The sequence below is a fragment of the Dioscorea cayenensis genome, chromosome 3, assembly GCF_009730915.1.
Source record: "Dioscorea cayenensis subsp. rotundata cultivar TDr96_F1 chromosome 3, TDr96_F1_v2_PseudoChromosome.rev07_lg8_w22 25.fasta, whole genome shotgun sequence".
NCBI lineage: Eukaryota > Viridiplantae > Streptophyta > Magnoliopsida > Dioscoreales > Dioscoreaceae > Dioscorea > Dioscorea cayenensis.
In genome coordinates, this window is record NC_052473.1 from 3,404,590 (window position 1) to 3,423,258 (window position 18,669).

The 18,669-nt window shown below is 34.7% G+C and overlaps 2 protein-coding genes across 2 annotated transcripts; both read left to right on the forward strand.

Annotated features, from left to right (window-relative positions):
* Positions 1-3,519: 3,519 nt before the first annotated feature.
* LOC120256492 (UDP-glycosyltransferase 89B2-like) lies at positions 3,520-5,319 on the forward strand. Its single transcript, XM_039264157.1, is given in 3 exon segments — positions 3,520-4,642; positions 4,645-5,052; positions 5,054-5,319. Coding segments are annotated over 3 exon segments (1,458 nt in total). The 5' UTR covers positions 3,520-3,805; the 3' UTR covers positions 5,267-5,319.
* An 827-nt stretch (positions 5,320-6,146) lies between these two features.
* On the forward strand, positions 6,147-10,435 carry LOC120256482 (probable metal-nicotianamine transporter YSL7). Its single transcript, XM_039264147.1, has 6 exons — positions 6,147-6,501; positions 7,279-7,442; positions 7,559-7,656; positions 8,605-8,739; positions 9,020-9,209; positions 9,314-10,435. Exons 1-6 carry the CDS (start codon positions 6,294-6,296, stop codon positions 10,433-10,435), a joined length of 1,917 nt encoding a protein of 638 aa, XP_039120081.1. The 5' UTR covers positions 6,147-6,293.
* Positions 10,436-18,669: the final 8,234 nt, after the last annotated feature.

The window sequence follows — 18,669 nt, forward strand, 5'->3', positions numbered from 1 at the left end:
GCGTGCTTCTAAGATGATATATTAAAGATTATAACCCCACAATAATAAATCCTATATTATTTGATTGACCATCTACGAATTAGAAAAATAGTAATTTTTTTCTCTTGTCAAGTTAGAGATTGCAGGATCAATTCTCTCACAATATGGGTTTAGTTGATCAATAATTTGTTCATTTTATAAAATAAATATTTAATTAAAAAAATATAATAGTGTTAATAGTCTTTTGGTCTATTAACACTAAACCATATAAATAGAGTGTTTATTTTAAAAAAAACCAAAATTAAATTTTAAAACTCATTTAAAATAAAGGCATAGATGTTTGATGAAGTTACTCCATGTCAGTGCGCATACATAATGTTTTCTTTAAATTGGGGTAATTGTCTCTCGCTTGTCAATATATATAGGCGTTAACCCTAATGAAGCATGATGTAACCGGTGACTTTAAGTAGGCCCCGCCACAATCCATCAAAGACAACTAATGCACGTTGCTCACCTTAAAAAAGATGAACATATTTCGGTGTCCCACCTAAACCAAGCTTCTCTAGAATTTCATTTATTTTAAATTCCATGTCTCAATCATATTTAATACAAGTTTCATGCATGCAAACCTAAATCCTCATGCATCCAAAGACATATAAACAAAAAAAATCAAATAAAACAAAATAAAATAACAACAACAACAAAAAAAAAACCAAAATCTCTTTATGGTACTAGGGTTTGTATTTCATTCCTTTGATGGCTTGTGTTTGTCTGTTGATCGATATACAGTCAATGTTGCACTGTGCTTAAATTGTACTTTTTGTATAAAAAATAGATAAATTATAATATATTAAAAAAAAAGAGCAACATGGACTACAAGAACGGAAGAGAAAAAACCTAACAAAGACCAGCAAAAGCAAAACACAACACAAATGATTCAAAATCATACAAAAACTGGATAGAAGACAAAATTAACTCCATTTCAAGAAGCCCCAGAATCTTGATCATCGACATGAGTGCTAAGGTATTGATCCTCCACATGGGGGCCCTCTTTAATAGAGGCAGAGGCGAAGGGCCCAATGAAATTGAGACTTTGCTTGATGAGAGGACCATTTTCCAACTTTGCCTTTTTGGTGGCTAGAGTTGCATTAATCCAAGCAATATGTGAATGATTAAAACTACATATTTGAAAATTGATTTCAATTTAAAAAATATATATAATAGTAATTAGGTAACAAGTGTCCCCTTTAAGGGAAGTTAAAGACATGCACAGATGTGAAGTGTAATCGCAAATTCAACATACTTATGTCCTCCTTTTGCGTGAATTTTGGGGCTTAATTTCAGATTTTCTCTAAAATGAATACTTTACACAAAGAACTCGGTAATAATAGGCTAAGAGATCGTAAGTAAGATTTATATATTTATATAAAAGCAATCTATATAATCTCTCATCAATACCTCTAATAATTATTATGTAAAAACAAAAAAGGACAAGACTTACCTGTTATACTTTGTTGGGGTATGCGGAAGTAAAAGACAACTAAATTACTATTTACAGTTAATATGTATTGGTTGTAGCACTTTTGCTGTGTACAAGTATTACACCAGTGTGAAAATCAGGAATTTTAGCATGTGAGTAACACAACCTCTACAAGAGGCCCAAAAATTTTATAATCATCATCTACACGACCCATGTGACTTCCAGAACTTTTACATGCTTTTGTACAATTTCTACTGCGTGTGACTATCTCTGTGACTTCCAATAACTTCCAATTAAGGCAAACTTCCTCTTTTTTATATACTAAAATGAGATCTCAAGCAAATGGCATTAGTTAAAATTCAACAAAATACACACATGTGGAAAATATCTCTAATTACCAACGGCATTTGGGATATTGCTACGGATCTCTTGCATAGAGCGTTTGTTTTAGGGAGGACCCGAAATCAAATCCCATGTCTATGCAAGGTGATGACACGTGGGTCGACGTTGAGCTCTGTTTCTCATATGTACACATCTCTGATTTATTTTTAAATAGGGGACGCTTGTAGTCTATATGTTAAAAAAAAAAATCCTTAATTCAGAGTTCAAAAACCATGAGAACCTAAAATCACTTGAAAATTTTTCACTACATCAACAATGAGTAAACAAATTTTTTTTATAGATATAATTAGAAGTTCACAACCATAAAGACATAAACAAATCAAAAAGAAAAAAATATACTCTCAACAACACATACATTATCAATATAAATATGGATAATAAATGGTATCAATAAAGAATCAAAATGATGACCAAATTAAACCTGTAGATTAAAAAAACTACTCACAAATTAGTTTCACCACCTAAGCTTTGGGAAAAACAAGTGCTATTTTACCGTATCATCTTCTTGCTATCAATTTACACATTTTTTTTTTTTTTGCTGCTTGGCTTCTCTCACTCCAACAGCAACTTCAACGTTGGCATAATTTTTTTTCTTCTTTTTTTTATTATTAGTTACAGGACCCACACTTATTCATTGTTCTCACCTTCCACTGACACTAATTAATAACAATGCCCTTTTTAGCCAATTGCATGTTGACAGCGTTAATTAGTATTAAAAGTGTACTATTTAACCGTTCAAAATTGTGACAAAACCAGGGCCCAGGCGTAGACTTGAGGTTCTCTCCCTATGTGTTGGCACAACCTCGGCCGGGTGAGAGCCACCGCACATGAGGGATATTATGAGCTTGCCTGGACCAAAATGTTTTTTTTTTTTTAAAAAAGCACATGATAGTAATTTCCGTATATATATATATATATATATATATTTAATTAAACACTAGAATATTTTTTTTGAAACAACCCTCACGTTACGCAGCATCAATCTGTGGCACATTCACTATGTCATGCATGATGCCATCACCATCTTTACACGTCTCTCATTCAACCAAAGTTCATGATCTACAGGCGACAACAACAACAACGTGTCAGATCATACAACCATGTCACAGAACTATAAGTCCCTTCCTTCAAATTATTTCCACTAATTTTCTTCCTCTTTTCACTTCATCATCATCATCGGGTAAAATTTTAAAATCCTAATCATTTTTAAAATATAAAATAAAATGTGAAGAAAATGGATGCACCAATGAAGACTCAAATCAGGTGGATCAAAGTCACATATTTTATAATTAGACCTACTAACCAAAAAAAAAATTACATTATCATATGCTTTTATGTGTTAAAATAATTTTTTACATTAATTTAAATATATAAAAAAAAAATCAAAACCATCAAACATTTTGTTATTTAAAAAATAACTTTTCCGACACGGCGTGAGAATTTCAGCCTCTGATAACCCCTTTTAACTCCACCCTGCACTGACACAAGGGATGAAATTGCCTGGTGTAATACCCGCGTTTGGCTATGGATGAGCTCGCCCCGGTGCCTAAAACGCTTTCTTTGAGCACATCAAAATAATTTCAGTATATTTTAAAATTTTCACAAAAAAAAAAAAAGACTATGATTAAAAAAAAACGCACTTAAATACTCAAAACTAAAATCAAATCAAAAGTCAAACAACCAACTACTATAGTTAAAAAAACACCAGATTGTAAATACTAGATTTTTTTTGAAAGCTACCGTGCAAGTTAATCATTTCCTGCACATTCCACTATGTCATGCATGATGCCACCATCATCTTTTATATATCTACGTTATATTCAACTAAAATTAATCATCACCTGTCCTTCAAAGTTCAAACCATTCCCACTACAAGTCTGCTTCCTCTTTCCTCTTCTTCCCACCATCATCTTCTAGCTCCAAGAGCTTCCTAAAACCTTCCCAATGGCTACTACCACCCAAGAAGAACAAACACAAACAAAACCACACATACTAATAATACCATACCCAGCTCAAGGTCACATGCTCCCTCTCCTAGACTTCACTCACCAACTCTCCCTCCAAAACCTAACCATCACCATCCTCACTACCCCAAAGAACCTCCCTCTCCTCTCCCACCTCTTGTCCCTCTCCCCTTCCATCCAAACTCTCATCCTCCCTTTCCCTTCCCACCCTTCCATCCCTCCCAACATTGAAAACACCAAAAACCTCCCATCTTCCTTGTTCATCCCTATGACCCATGTCCTCTCTCTTCTCTACTCCCCTCTTCTCCACTGGTTCAAATCCACTCATAACCCTCCCAACTTCATCATCTCCGACTTCTTTCTCGGCTGGACTCAACATCTCGCCGAACAACTATCCATTCCTCGCATCGTCTTCTCCCCATCTGGTGCTTTCACTCTCTCCACCCTCTACTCTCTCTGGACTTCCATGCCTAAAAACCCTAACCCTGATAACCCACGTTTCCCTCACTCGTTTCCCAATATTCCCGATTCCCCTACGTTTCCCTGGAACCACCTCTCTACCTTGTTCCGCAGCTTCAAAGAAGGTGACCCCGTTTCCCACTCGATTCGCGACGGGTTTCTCGGTAACATTGAGAGTTGGGGACTCGTTTTCAACTCGTTCGACTCGCTCGAATCACGTTATCTTCAACACTTGAAGGATGAACTCGGTCACGTGCGTGTCTGGGCTGTGGGCCCACTCACCGCTGCTGGTAGTACACGTGCGGATAAGGCCGATGACCGACTTATCCGATGGCTTGACACGTGTCAGTCGAGGAGGGCTCGGTGGTGTACGTGTGTTTCGGCAGCCAGGCGGAGCTGACGTGGCAGCAGTTGGAAGCGGTGGGGATGGGGTTGGAGAGAAGTGGGGCCCGGTTTGTTTGGTGCGTGAGGGACACGTCAGCGGTCCCGGATGAGGAGTTCGAAATGAGGGTGCGTGGGAGAGGGGTTGTTATTAGAGGATGGGCCCCACAGGTGGAGTTGCTGAGTCATCGGGCGGTAGGATCGTTCTTGACTCACTGCGGGTGGAACTCGGTGTTGGAAGCGGTGGCGTCGGGGGTGGTGATGCTGACGTGGCCGTTCGGGGCGGATCAGTTCGTCGGAGCGAGGTTGATGAGTGAGGCTGGGGTGGCGGTGAGGGTTTGTGAGGGGAGTGACTCGGTGCCGGACCCGGACGAGTTGGGGAGGATTTTTGGCTGAGTCGGTTGGGACGAGTGAGGTGAGTCGAGAGAGGAGGAAGAGGGCGGTGGAGCTTAGAGAGAAGGCTTTGATGGCGGTGAAAGAAGGAGGGAGTTCGTTTAGGGATTTGCAAGGGTTTGTTAAAGCTCTTTGGGAGGTTCATGAGGAGAAGTTGAAGATAAATAAGGTTGTTGAGAGAGATAGAGAGATGAATGGGGGTAGTTAGGGGTTGTATACTTATTTTGTAATTAATAATAATTTTTATATATGTTTTGAATTTTCAAAGTTTAAATTAAATTAAATTATATTATATTATATTATATTCTTAACAAGTGTAACATGTTAAGGTTGAGACATTTGATTCTATGCAAAATCGATAATATATTTGATTTAAAAGGATAATAAAATATAAAAAAAAATATTAAGAAAAAAAAAATCAATTAAACTTTTTCATGAATATGTGACAAATGTTTTAATTTAAAAAATTATAAAAATAAGTAGGTATAGAAATGCATAAAAATGCATCAATTATGTTAGTTTATTGATTTTTATATTATTTTATTGATTTTTTAAAAAAATTTCAAAGAATGAAATCGTTGTTTTTTTTCGAGTGAAATCACTATTTTTTTCATAAAAAAAAACCGTATATAAATGATATATAATCAAATAAAATCAATTTAAATATTATTATAATTTTTTCATAATATTTGTTTATTTACATTAAACTTAAAAAATTGCAAAATAAAATAAATAATAATAATTAAACAAATTCACAAAACAGGGCGAACCATTCAAACCCTAATAAAAAGGAAACCATGCATAGGCTTTCTCTCTCCACCTCTCCATCTCTGCAGTACCACCATCCTCCATGCACAACCCATCCTCATTCCTCCATTTCCTCAAACAATTAAAGCTCAACAATGTCTTCCACTGTTCACCCAATGAACGAAGATATACCTCCATCAAGGCCTCATCCAAAATCCAAAAACCACATGTCCAATAGGAAGAAGAAGATCTCCGACACCGACATCGATACCGATTTCAATACCAGTACCGATAAAACAGTTTATAACAATGATGAGGAGGATGACCACAAAGGCGAAAGCGAAGAAGACGATGAAGAAGAAGAAGAAGAGGAAGAAGAAGAAGAAGAAGAGATATCGGTGGAGAAAACGTTCGCTGGAGAACGGTTACCGCCATGGCATGAGCAGTTGACGTTGAGGGCCTTTGTATTGAGTTTGTTCCTAAGTGTGATGTTCAGTGTGATAGTCATGAAGCTCAATCTCACCTCTGGCATTATTCCATCATTGAACATCTCGCCGGGGTTGCTTGGCTTCTTCTTCCTTAAGGGATGGACTAAGATCGTTGAGAAGTTAGGGTTTTCTTGCCGACCTTTTACTCGTCAAGAGAATACCGTTGTTCAGACCTGTGTTGTTGCTGCCGCTGGCATTGCTTTCAGCGGTATTTTCTATTTACTATGAGTTTTTTTTAAACCTACTTTTGTTTTTAATTAGTGTTTAACAAGCCGGTTTCTTGCTAAAAGCTTAATAAAATATAGACTTTTTCAGAGAGGTGTTTTTCTAATATTAAATTATCATGTACTTCGATAAAAAATTTTAAACTTTGATTTTACTGATAAAAATATTATGAAGTTATGCTTTACAGATTCTATGGTTTGTACTATACTCCCACTACATTTGTAAATCGAACATATAACAATAGTAGTTGTCTGTGATGTTCTTTAAAATTTTGCATATCAAACGGACTCTTAGTATTTTAACGAACCTCCTTATTTTTTCCGCTTGATTTTATTTTTTTGCATGCACTAAAAAATTGTAATATTTCATTAAAAAAATGAAGTACCATTTAATTATATTTTTTTAATGTATTTGATTAAGATATCAGAAATAAAACTATGGGCTCTAAATCAATATAGAGGAAAATACTAAAAACCCTATTAAAAAAAATCTCTCTTAAAAGGTGTTTATTTGTGTATACAAAAATTTAAATTTAAAACTACTTATTTAAGAGATTCAGTAATATAATATTTGAATCAATCTTCTATGTTTTTTCACCTATGGATATATATATATATATATATATATAATATAAAAATTTTAGTAACATTTATTTATAATTTTTCTAATGTATTTGATAAGGTAGGGAAATAAGAACAATGATTTTAACTACATTTAATTTATAACTATTACTGATTAATCTAATTAAATGAATGGACAGGAGGATTTGGGAGCTATCTGTTTGCTATGAGTGACAGAATTGCAAACCAATCAACAGAACTGAACAAAGAAGATAACATAAAAAATCCAGGATTAGGCTGGATGATTGCTTTTCTTTTCTATGTTAGTTTCCTTGGTCTCTTCTCACTTATGCCCCTAAGAAAGGTGATTACTTTAATTCCATTAACCTTTTTTTCCTTTTTAATCATGAATATTTCATAATTTTATTTATTTATTTCTCTTGTTTTACATAAACTAATGAATTTTATTTTATATTTTAGATTATGATAATTGATTATAAGCTCAGATACCCAAGTGGCACAGTCACTGCTCATTTGATCAACAGTTTTCATACTCCTCAAGGAGCAGTACTAGCTAAGTAAGTTCAAAGTAACACTACTTGAGGCCGTTTTATTTATATTTTTATTTATTTATAAAAAAAATTAGCATATATTTATTCATTTGGAAATGCATAATTGTGTAGAGAATAAAAAAAAATATGGGTTTCTTGTCCATAAACCTCTCAATAAAATCAAATATCTTGTACATTTTTAAAAATTAGATTTAATTATGTATATGCTCCTCTTCTTCTTATACACCATTAAAACATATTATAAATTATATAAATATAAGTTTCACTATTAATATATATATCTATAATATAAAAATCAACCTTTTATAGTAATAAAAATAATTTTTATTTAAATCCTCAAACTATTTCTGACAATGTTAATGTTTATTTAGATGTAATGAATAAAATAAATTTAATATTTATGGGTATATATATATATATATTAATTTAATTACCATTATAAGTTTTTAGAAATTTATGTATACAAAGGTTTTTTTTTTTGGTTATTTGATATGTAACAATATATTTCAATGTTGCATTTAGGGTTGAGAAGTATAAACACAAACAAATCAAATTTTCGAGGATATACGGATAAAATTCCTATAAATATTTTTTAAAACTGGATAGAGAAAAATAAATATGTAAATATATAACATATATGATAATTGCCTAATGTAGTATGTTATGAAATTGAAAAAATAAAAATAAAAATCACACACGTGTAAATTAATGTAGGTGGATAATAGAATAAAATATATCGACACTATAGAGTTGAAATGAACAAAATGATTATGTATATATGATTAAGGGTTTAATTTTTCTCTAACATAATAGTAGTCCATGGTTTGTCTACATTTATTAAAAACAAATGAGTGTATATCCATATTACAATAGAAAGAAAATAATAAATAAATGTCAGTAATATTCATCTTATATATCTCGAAATTCTATTTATGTTTTTACTTAATTTTTCAGGAAACAAGTGGCAACTTTGGGAAAGTTCTTTTTTATGAGCTTTTTCTGGGGTGTTTTCCAATGGTTTTATAGTGCAGGAGATGATTGTGGATTTAAAGCCTTCCCCACATTGGGCATTAATGCTTATAAACGAAAGTAAGAATTCCTAACCTTCATCACAGTATAAATCTTTCAATTTTTTCATTGCATTCTCCCTAAAAATTGAAGATTATTTATATATTATTTAAAAATAATATCTCTTTATTAATCTTTATAGATCATTTTTATTTGCTTATATATTTCTATTAAAAGCCAACTAAAAGATGTTTTATAAAAGTATATTAGTAATTAAGCATTTTTACACATACAATATGCAAGCAATTTCTTTAAAGCTTTTCATATTTAATCAACTAATTAACTTTTTTTTTTTTTTTAGATTTTATTTTGATTTCTCAGCTACTTATATTGGAGTTGGGATGATTTGCCCCCACCTTATAAATTTCTCCGTCCTTTTTGGAGGCATTATTTCATGGGGAATTCTATGGCCTCTCATAGAGAAGAAAAAAGGATATTGGTTTGCTTATGATCTCCATGAATCTAGTGTGAAAGGCCTCCAAGGCTACCGGGTAATTAGTTTTCAGGTTTAATATCAAATGCATCTAGTATATATATATGGTATAAGAACTTAATATGTATAATTAACTATATATATTTTTATATCTTATCTCAGATTTCTTTAGCTATTGGGTTGATGCTTGGAGATGGCATATACAACTTCTTAAAAGTACTATACAAGACTATTGTAGCCATAATCACACAAATACAAAGCAAAGGTTTCAATTCTAGACTACCAATCTCAGATGATGATGCTCCTAGTTTCACTTGCTCAAACCAAAAATTATCATATGATGAACAACGTCGAACAGAAGTGTTCCTTAAAGATGGCTTACCAAACATGACTGCTATCACTTTTTATTTCATTATATCATTGATCTCCACAGCTGCACTTTCTCATATTTTCCCACAACTCAAGTGGTACTACATCTTGCTTACTTATGCACTGGCTCCAATTTTCGCATTTTGCAATGCTTATGGCTGTGGTCTCACCGATTGGTCTGTCGCTTCGACCTATGGCAAACTTGCAATCTTTATTATAGGATCATTATCAGGTTTAAATGGAGGTGTGATTGCTGGACTTGCAGGATGTGGTGCAATGTTTAACATTGTTTCAACTGCATCAGACATCATTCAAGATTTCAAAACTGGTTATATGACATTGGCATCACCTAGAGCCATGTTCATTAGTCAAGTGATTGGCACTGCCATGGGTTGTCTAATTAGTCCTACCATATTTTGGCTCTTCTACAAAGGACTTAAGGATGTTGGTGTCCCAGGGAGTGAATTCTCAGCACCTTATGCTCTTGCTTACAGAAACATGGCAGTGTTAGGTGCAGAAGGTTTTTCTTCATTACCAAAACATTGCTTAACACTTAGTTGTGCATTCTTTTTCTTTGCAATTCTTATTAACATCATTAGAGATCATGTAGGGGTCAAAATTGCAATGTTTATTCCCATTCCAATGGCAATGGCAATTCCCTTCTATTTAGGATCAAACTTTGCTATTGACATGTGTATAGGTGGTTTGATATTATTTATATGGCAAAAGGTAAATAAACCCAATGCCAATATGTTTGCATCTGCAGTTGCCTCAGGTTTGGTTTGTGGTGAAGGTATTTGGGCTTTACCCCAAGCAATTTTATCTTTAGTTAACTTAAAGCCTCCAATTTGCATGAAGTTTTTGTCAAGGGATATGAATGAGAAGGTGGATGAGTATATACACACTTTATCTTAGACTTTGGGAGTTTTTACTTGTAAAATTTTTATCATGTATAATGTAAGAACTTTTAATTTAGTTAATAAAAGTTTTGTTGTAATATTTCGGTTTATTTTAATTTATTTTATGCATACGTGTATATATATATATATATATAATTTGAGTGGACAATGATTTTGATTCTGTTAATATGTACAGGAGTTATTTTTTTTTTTAAAGATTTTGGAATCTTATTATTTATAATTATTATAGAAACTCATAATCCGTTTATTAGCTATATTTTATATATTTTTTAATCTTCTAAAATAAAAGTTTATTGGACAACACATTTTATTATATACTATAAAAAATAATTTCACAAAATATTGGCTATCTTACCATTTATCACTACAAGAAAAAATGCTATTTGCGACACATATATTTGCGACACATAAATGTGTTGCAGATTTGCGACACAAATTGCAACCATTTGTGACAAAAAAATAAAAACGTTACAAATTTAACCAAATTACGTCGCAAAAAAATGACCATGCAAAAATGTCGCCAATTTTGTCGCAAAAGTTTTGTACCTACCATGTAATGGTTTGCGACACAGGTTGTGACACCGGTTGCAACACATTATTTGTAACGATCTATTGGCGTCGCAAACGTTATCGCAAATGTTGGCACTTAGCATGCAATTGGTTTACGACACATTATTTGCAACGATTTTTTGGCATCGCAAACTGTGTCGCAAAATTTGTCACACATGAAATTGGTTTGCGACACATCAGTTGCAACGATAAATTATTGTCGCAAAATGTGTCGCAAATTTTAATAATAATAAAAAAAATTTCTCCCATTCAAAAAGGTAAGTTTTGGTTTATGGGAAAATGCAAGAGAAGTCCTCCAAGCCCTTAACCTTTACTCTTCTTCATTTTCTTCACAAGTTTTTAGATTTCTTGAGGTATTAGAGCCTCCAAAACCTTATTCTTGGTGATTTAAGTTAGTATGTCTCTCTATCTCTCTATCTCTCTCTCTTTCTCTCTCCTCCCCTTTCTCTTTTGAATTTGCTTTTAGGGTTTCATTTAGTGTATATAGTAAATTTGTGATGATTTGAGTTATGAATGTTCTATTAATCGACTTATGTTATATATTATTGTTTCAAATTAGTGATGATTATAGTATTACTGTTTTAGTTTGGATCATTTGTCGATTTTACAAGAGTTGGAAAACTGGGCTGAAGTTTGCGACGGTTTTTGCAATATTTTGCGACACGACTGTTTTTGTGTCGCAGAATTCAGCAAAATGTGTCGCAAAATTTTCTGCCTGCATATTACCCTACTTAGTTATATTTGAAAAATATTTTTGATTTCAGGAACAATGTCTTTAAGAGAATCAAGGAAATGGATGTATAACAAGAATTTGCCCGGTTATGGTGCCCTAAATGATGAATTTATTGCGGGTGTAACTGAATTCATTAAATATGCAAGTTCACAACCTGAGCAAATGGATGGGTCGTTAATAAGGTGCCCATGTAAGAAGTGTGATAATTTGAAATTTTTTAGCCCGGATGAAGTGATGCTTCACCTTTGTCGCAAAGGATTCACAGCCAATTATTTCAACTGGACATGTCATGGGGAGAAAATGTGGCATGAAGAAGAACAATTTGTGGTTAATCAATTGCCACAACAAACTAATTGGTGGGATCAAGGATTTAGAAATTTTGAAGACAGGTTGTAGCTTTAATGCACATTCGGACTTTGATGATGATGCTAGTAATTATTGTCATGAAAATCCATCTCTACTGCATGATGAAGCTGCCCCAAGTATACAAGAACCACGTGAAGATGCAAAACCATATGTTGATGAGGTAGTTCGTAGTCCTCAATGTGATGATACAACAGATTTGTGTGACAATTTCATTGGTTTGCTAAAAGATGTTGATAAACCTCTATATGATGAATGTGAAACTTATACGCAGTTATCTCTGGTTGCTAAAATGCTAAGCATGAAGTTTGAATACAACCAATTTATATTATAATTATTGTAATTAAAATTATAAAGTTAAACATTAATGTAATTATAAGTAGTCATTATATACCTACAATATTAATTTGTATGCAATTAATTAAAAAAATTAAATCATAAACTACAAATTTTAAAATTTTTTAATTTATTTTTATTAGTAAATTATTAAATAGTAATAAATATTTAATTAAATTATTATTAAAAATAATTAATTTCAAGTATTTTTTTTATTAAATCGTAATAATAATATATATAAAAGATATGGAAGGAATATTTTGTGAATATACTTTTTTGGAGTAAAATTTAAAATTTATGGTTGGAGTATAATTTATTGTAGTAGAACCAAATTTGGGATTTGGGATAAAATTTGGGGTTATGGATTGGAGATAGCCTTAGAAATATATTTCCTTTTTTTCAAAAGTTTAATACTCATATTTTATAACATTGATAATAGAGTAGATTTGGCTAACTTGACATTTTAATTAATTTTACATTTAAAATCAGTAAATATTTTATAACATAAATAAATAAATATGCATTTAAAAATTAATTTCAAAACTAACCAATTGTTTAGGAACATATTTAATGAGTTAGAGAATAAACACTATAGTCTTTTTGTTCAGAGCCTCTCACTTAAATAAAATAATAATAATAATAATAATTTCTTTCCAATGTTCGATTATAGGGCTTAATTAAACAACATGATACAATTCTGTTATTTTTTTATTTTTTATTAAAAGGTGGATAAACCACTTCACATTAATGCAAAAAAAAAAGATACAAAAGATACCAACCACTAGATGTGGTAAAGTACAACACAAAAAGAACAACAAAACGGACAACAGTCCACATGAGCACTAACACTCAGTAACTAACTAGAGTCTGGAACATGTGTCTCCTTAGAGGTCCGAGTCTCACCAATATCTTGAACACGAGGCCCAAGAAACTCGAAACTTCTTCTAACAGTGCTGATGTCATCCTCCATCTTCGCTCTAGTACCCTCTTCCCCATCGATGCTGCGCATGACCTTTTTCTTGGCAGATCTCGGGGGTTCAGCAATGAAACCGGCCTCCTCATTGAAGCGTGAGGATGATTTTTTCTTACGCTCACTTTTTCCGGTGCTAAGGGCCTGCTCTCCAGCATTAGACTGCGATCCCTCATGCAAATCTGGTAATAGCACCCTGAATTTTCTCTCAAATGCTGAGATCGAGTCATCTGATTCATAATTACTATTAGAGGTCGCGATCACAACTGATAAAGACTGTAAGTCGACCGGAGATAGGGATGCATCACCCTCGTTAGTGACCAAAAGATCAACACTGGGCCGCAGGGCCCACCCTTCTTCTAAAAATTCCCAGGTGAATCCCACAGGCGGGGGTAAATTTGGTTTCAACGCTACATCTCTGAAATTAATCTTCTCCATATCCGAGCCAACTGTCCATGTAGAGTTCGAAGTACCACCCAACCCGGTGCCACTCCCCAGAATAGTGACTGTCGGCCCCACCCTCGGCCCAATGTTCAACTCGGGCTCTCCTTGGGGATCCTCCCTATTTTCCACCACTTGAGAACCATCTAACAACCCACAGTCCATCTGATGGCCCATAACATTCTCCTTGTTAATCATATGAAACTCCCCATCGAGCTCCACAACCGGCCCATCCAACAAACCATGCCCACTTTCCTTAGTCTCACACCCCTGTTGAATGATTGCATAGTGTTATATTTCCTTATAAATTGGATGATGTGGCAATGGAGGAGCGAAAGCTGGAGGTCAAACAAGCAGAGAAAGTCAATGAATTACAAGCAATTAGTGGGGGGCTGTCAGCAGGACACGTGGACGGTGGGATGAAGAAGTTATTGAAGCATCCAATGGATGGGAGAAGATTGGGGAAAGAAAGAAGGAGGCAGACCAACTCTCGTCTGGAAGGCTATCTCTGGAGGGATATAAATAGCAGTGAGGAGCCGAAGGAGGGGGGCATGGAAGAAGTGTGATCTAAGGCTCGATCCTGCGGGAGAGAGAGGGGAATTTGGTGGTGAGAACTACTGAATTGGTTATCTTCATTTGATGTTCTTCTTGTTTGGATATTGTGTTTGATTTGCTTGTTGTTTGTGGAATGGATGAGCTGTAGTGGTTGATGATTGATTGTTTTTCAGTTTCTTAATTGATCTGGATGAGTTGATTGATAGGATCCTGGACTTGATTGTTAATGGGAATCCTATTACTCTGTTTCCACTGAATTTCTTGTTGTGATTCTGCTAAATTTTGTGAGATTAATCACTAGATCTGGAAATTTGGGAACAGATATAGAAATCTTCATTGAATTATTGTGAAATTCATAACAATTTGGTGCTTTCGTTGTTGATCTCCCTCCATGGTTGAACATACTCGATTCAAGGCGCTTTCGTCTAAAATGGAGACAGTTATGGCTGTTCTAGATCAAAAGGAAGAGAAGGACAGAGCTAAGGATGAAAGAATGGCTATCATCGAACAATCTTTAGCTTCGATTGCTAAATGTATGGAGTCACTTCAATTACAAAATTCTCTAGTTGCTACTTCTCCATCAGTTTCAAATTTGGAGAATTCTATGGTTGTGACTGAGATGAGGTCTCCACATCCTCCTCCTTGGCGGGCAGCTAAAATGGATCTGGCTAGGTTTGATGGGAATAATGCTCTTCAGTGGATTTTTCCAAGCTGAACAGTTTTTTGAGTATTATGACATATCCGATTCCTATTGGTTGAAGGTAGCTGCTATTCATTTTGACGGTCCTGTGGTACCTTGGTATCAGATGTTGCAAAAATCAGGTGATGTCTCTTCTTGGAGTGCTTTAGCAAAAGCAATTGAAACTACATATGGACCTTCAATCTTTGATTGTCCTAGATATGCTCTTTTTAAACTGATGCAGGAGAGTTCTGTTACTGAATATTATCAAACTTTTACAGCATTGGCTAATAGAGTGACTGGAGTATCTAATGATGCCTTATTAGATTGTTTTGTCAGTGGTTTAAAGAGAGACATATAGAGGGACATAATTCCTTGGCAACCGGACACAATTACTAAGGCTGTGACTTTGGCAAAATTATATGAAGATATGTATGTTGTGGGAGGAGGAGGGTTCCATCAGAATAAACTTAAACAGTCATTTGTTCCTGATATATCAGCGACTACTCGGAAACCTGTTCCATTAGCTTTGCCAGCACCTCCTGTAGTTGCTAATAAATTTCCTCCTCTGTCAGCACCAACAATATCTACATCTAAATTATCAACTCCTATTCAGAATTTTCGAAGGATGTCATTTGCTGAATTACAGGAACGGAGAGCCAAGGGATTGTGATATAACTGTGAGAAGAAAGTTCTCTCCTCAACACAAGTGTCCAAATAGGAGATTATTATTGTTGCAATGGGATGAAGATCTTCCTGAGTTACCTGAGATATCTAAAGAAGTCTCTCTTGGGGTTGATCCACAATTGATACATGAATTTCAAAGTCTATCTCTACATGCTATGGATATCACCTTAATTTCAGGTACATAAAGATTTACGGGATACATTAATGGTCATGTTGTTCAAGTTTTACTTGATGGAGGTAGCGACGACAATTTTCTGCAACCTCGAGTGGCAAAGTTTCTGCAGTTACCAGTACAGCCAGTATCAACATTTAAGGTGATGGTGGGTAATGGTAGTGCTTTGCAAGTGGAAGGTCTTGTCAGTAAATTGTAGGTCAGGATTCAACAGGCAGTACTGACACTAGATGCTTATCTGTTACCAATAATGAGGGCTGATTTGATTCTGGGAACTTCATGGTTGGCTCAGTTGGGTGCCCACATTGCTGATTATAACAAATTGTATATTCAATTTGTGGTGGATAATCAATGGATTACGTTGACAGGTAACAGGAATTTAAAACCCAATTTGGCCTCAGTGCATCAGTTGAATAGGTTATATTCAACTAACTCAATTGCTGATTGCTATACACTGTATGTGTCTTCAATTCTTCAAGATGATACTGAACATTGTGAATTTTCAAGACAAGGGTTGTCACAAAAAGAGATTCATTTAGATCTTCCTGTGAATATACCAAGAGAATTACAGCAGTTGTTGATTGAATATCACAGAGTTTTTGCCTTGCCTTCAGGATTACCTCCTTCTAGAGTTTATGATCACTCTATTCCGTTATTACCTGAGGCTTCTCCTGTTAAGGTTAAACCTTATAGGTATCCCCACAGTCAAAAGAATGAGATCGAGAACATGGTGAAGGATATGTTGCAAGAAGGCCTCATTGAACCCAGTACAAGCCCATTTTCATCTCCAGTTTTGTTGGTTAGGAAGATGGATGGCTCTTGGAGATTTTGTACTGATTATCGAACCTTGAATGCTATCACTATTAAAGATGCCTATCCAATTCCAACGGTTGATGAGTTATTAGACGAGCTTTGGGGTGCAAAATTTTTCTCTAAATTGGATTTAAGGTCTGGGTTACCATCAAATTTTGTTAAAACCCGAAGACAGATTCAAGATAGCATTCTGAACCCATAACGGACATTACCAGTGTTGGTTATGCCCTTCGGATTGACTAATGCTCCAACTACTTTTCAAGCATTGATGAATCAGCTATTTGACTTTGCATTTCGGAAATATGTTTTGGCATTTTTTTTATGACATTCTCATCTATAGCAGGTCTTGGAGAGATCATTTGCATCATTTGGAGGTGGTTCTGAGAACATTACAGGATAATAAACTCTTTGCTAAACTATCAAAATGTAGTTTTGGTCTGCAAAGAGTAGAATATTTAGGCCATGATGTTTCTATGCAGGGAGTATCAATGGATAACTCTAAGGTGCAGGCTATTCTAGATTGGCCTAGTCCTCATAACTTGAAGCAATTGAGAGGCTTTCTCGGTTTAAGTGGATACTACAGGCGTTTCATTTGAAAATATGCTACAATTGCTAGACCATTAACTGATTGGCATCAATGTCAAAAACTTGAAAGGGAATTAATGTAGGTGGTGCTCTGCCATGAACTACGTGAAACGGTGGTGTACCCAAACTTGTATGCAAAGCTGTATTATAAGAAAGCTTAGCCCACGGTAAAAGATTTACCCATGTCTTGGGGTTGTCACCAACAAAGCAACGCAGATAATGCTCAACACATTTGTTGAGGCTTTCAGTTTGGCCATCAGTCTCTGCATGATATGCAGAAGACATGGTCAATGTTGTTCCCATCTGAGTGATTAAAGTCTGCCAAAATTTGCTGGTGAAGGCCTTATCTCTGTCACTGACAATTGTCCTTGGCACTCCATGCAATTTAATCACATTGGCAATGAATGTATGTGCTACAGATTGACTAGTATAATCAGCTTTTAAAGGTAAGAAGTGTCCATACTTAGAAAGTCTATCAACAATAACAAAGATCATAGAATACCCCCTGGACAATGGCAATCTAGTTATAAAATCCATTGAAATTTCTTCCCAAATTTGAGTGGGAATTGGCAATGGTTGAAAGCAAGCCAGCAGGAGAATATGTTGAGTGTTTTGCTTTCTGACAAGTATCACAAAATTTAATAGAAGAATTGACTATTTTCCTCATGCCTGGCCAATGAAACTGAGCATTCATTCTTGCAAATGTTCTCAACTGACCCGCATGACCTCCTAGGAGAGAAGAATGGAATTCTTGTAATAAGATTGAATGTAATTCAGGATCTGCAGGAATAGAAATCTTGTTCTTCCACCATAATAAATTGTGCTTCCAATTGTATTCAGGATAATTCTGATTTCCCAATTCAATATCTTGTATAATTTTCTGAAACTGCAGACCTTGAGATTGAGATAATTGAATTCTGTCCAACAAGGATGTTTGGATAGTAGAGAAGGCCATTAGAAAACACCGAGAAAGCCCATCAGCCACTACATTGTCAACACCTGGCTTATACCTGGCTTATATTCAATTGAAAAATCAAACCCCAATAATTTTGACAACCATTTCTGTTGCTGTGGGGTCTGTATCACTTGTGTATTGAGATGTTGTAAGGCTTGTTGATCAGTTTTGATCACAAATTTGTGACCAAGTAAATAATGCCTAAATTTTGCCACTGCCTCCGCAAGTGCAAACATCTCTCTATTGTAAGTTGATTGAGCCTGCATCCGAGGAGACATTTTCTTTGAAAAATAAGCTATTGGATGTTTGTTTTGGCTCAACACAACCCCAATACCCATACCTGATGCATCTGTTTCCAAAGTAAAGGGTT

Excerpts from the sequence above, each read along its gene's own strand:
- LOC120256482 (XM_039264147.1), top strand. The coding sequence starts at position 6,294 with ATGTTCAGTGTGATAGTCATGAAGCTCAATCTCACCTCTGGCATTATT. Across the intron at positions 7,443-7,558 it reads CACTTATGCCCCTAAGAAAG|ATTATGATAATTGATTATAA; the intron begins GTGATTACTTTA and ends TTTATATTTTAG. Across the intron at positions 9,210-9,313 it reads AAGGCCTCCAAGGCTACCGG|ATTTCTTTAGCTATTGGGTT; the intron begins GTAATTAGTTTT and ends ATCTTATCTCAG.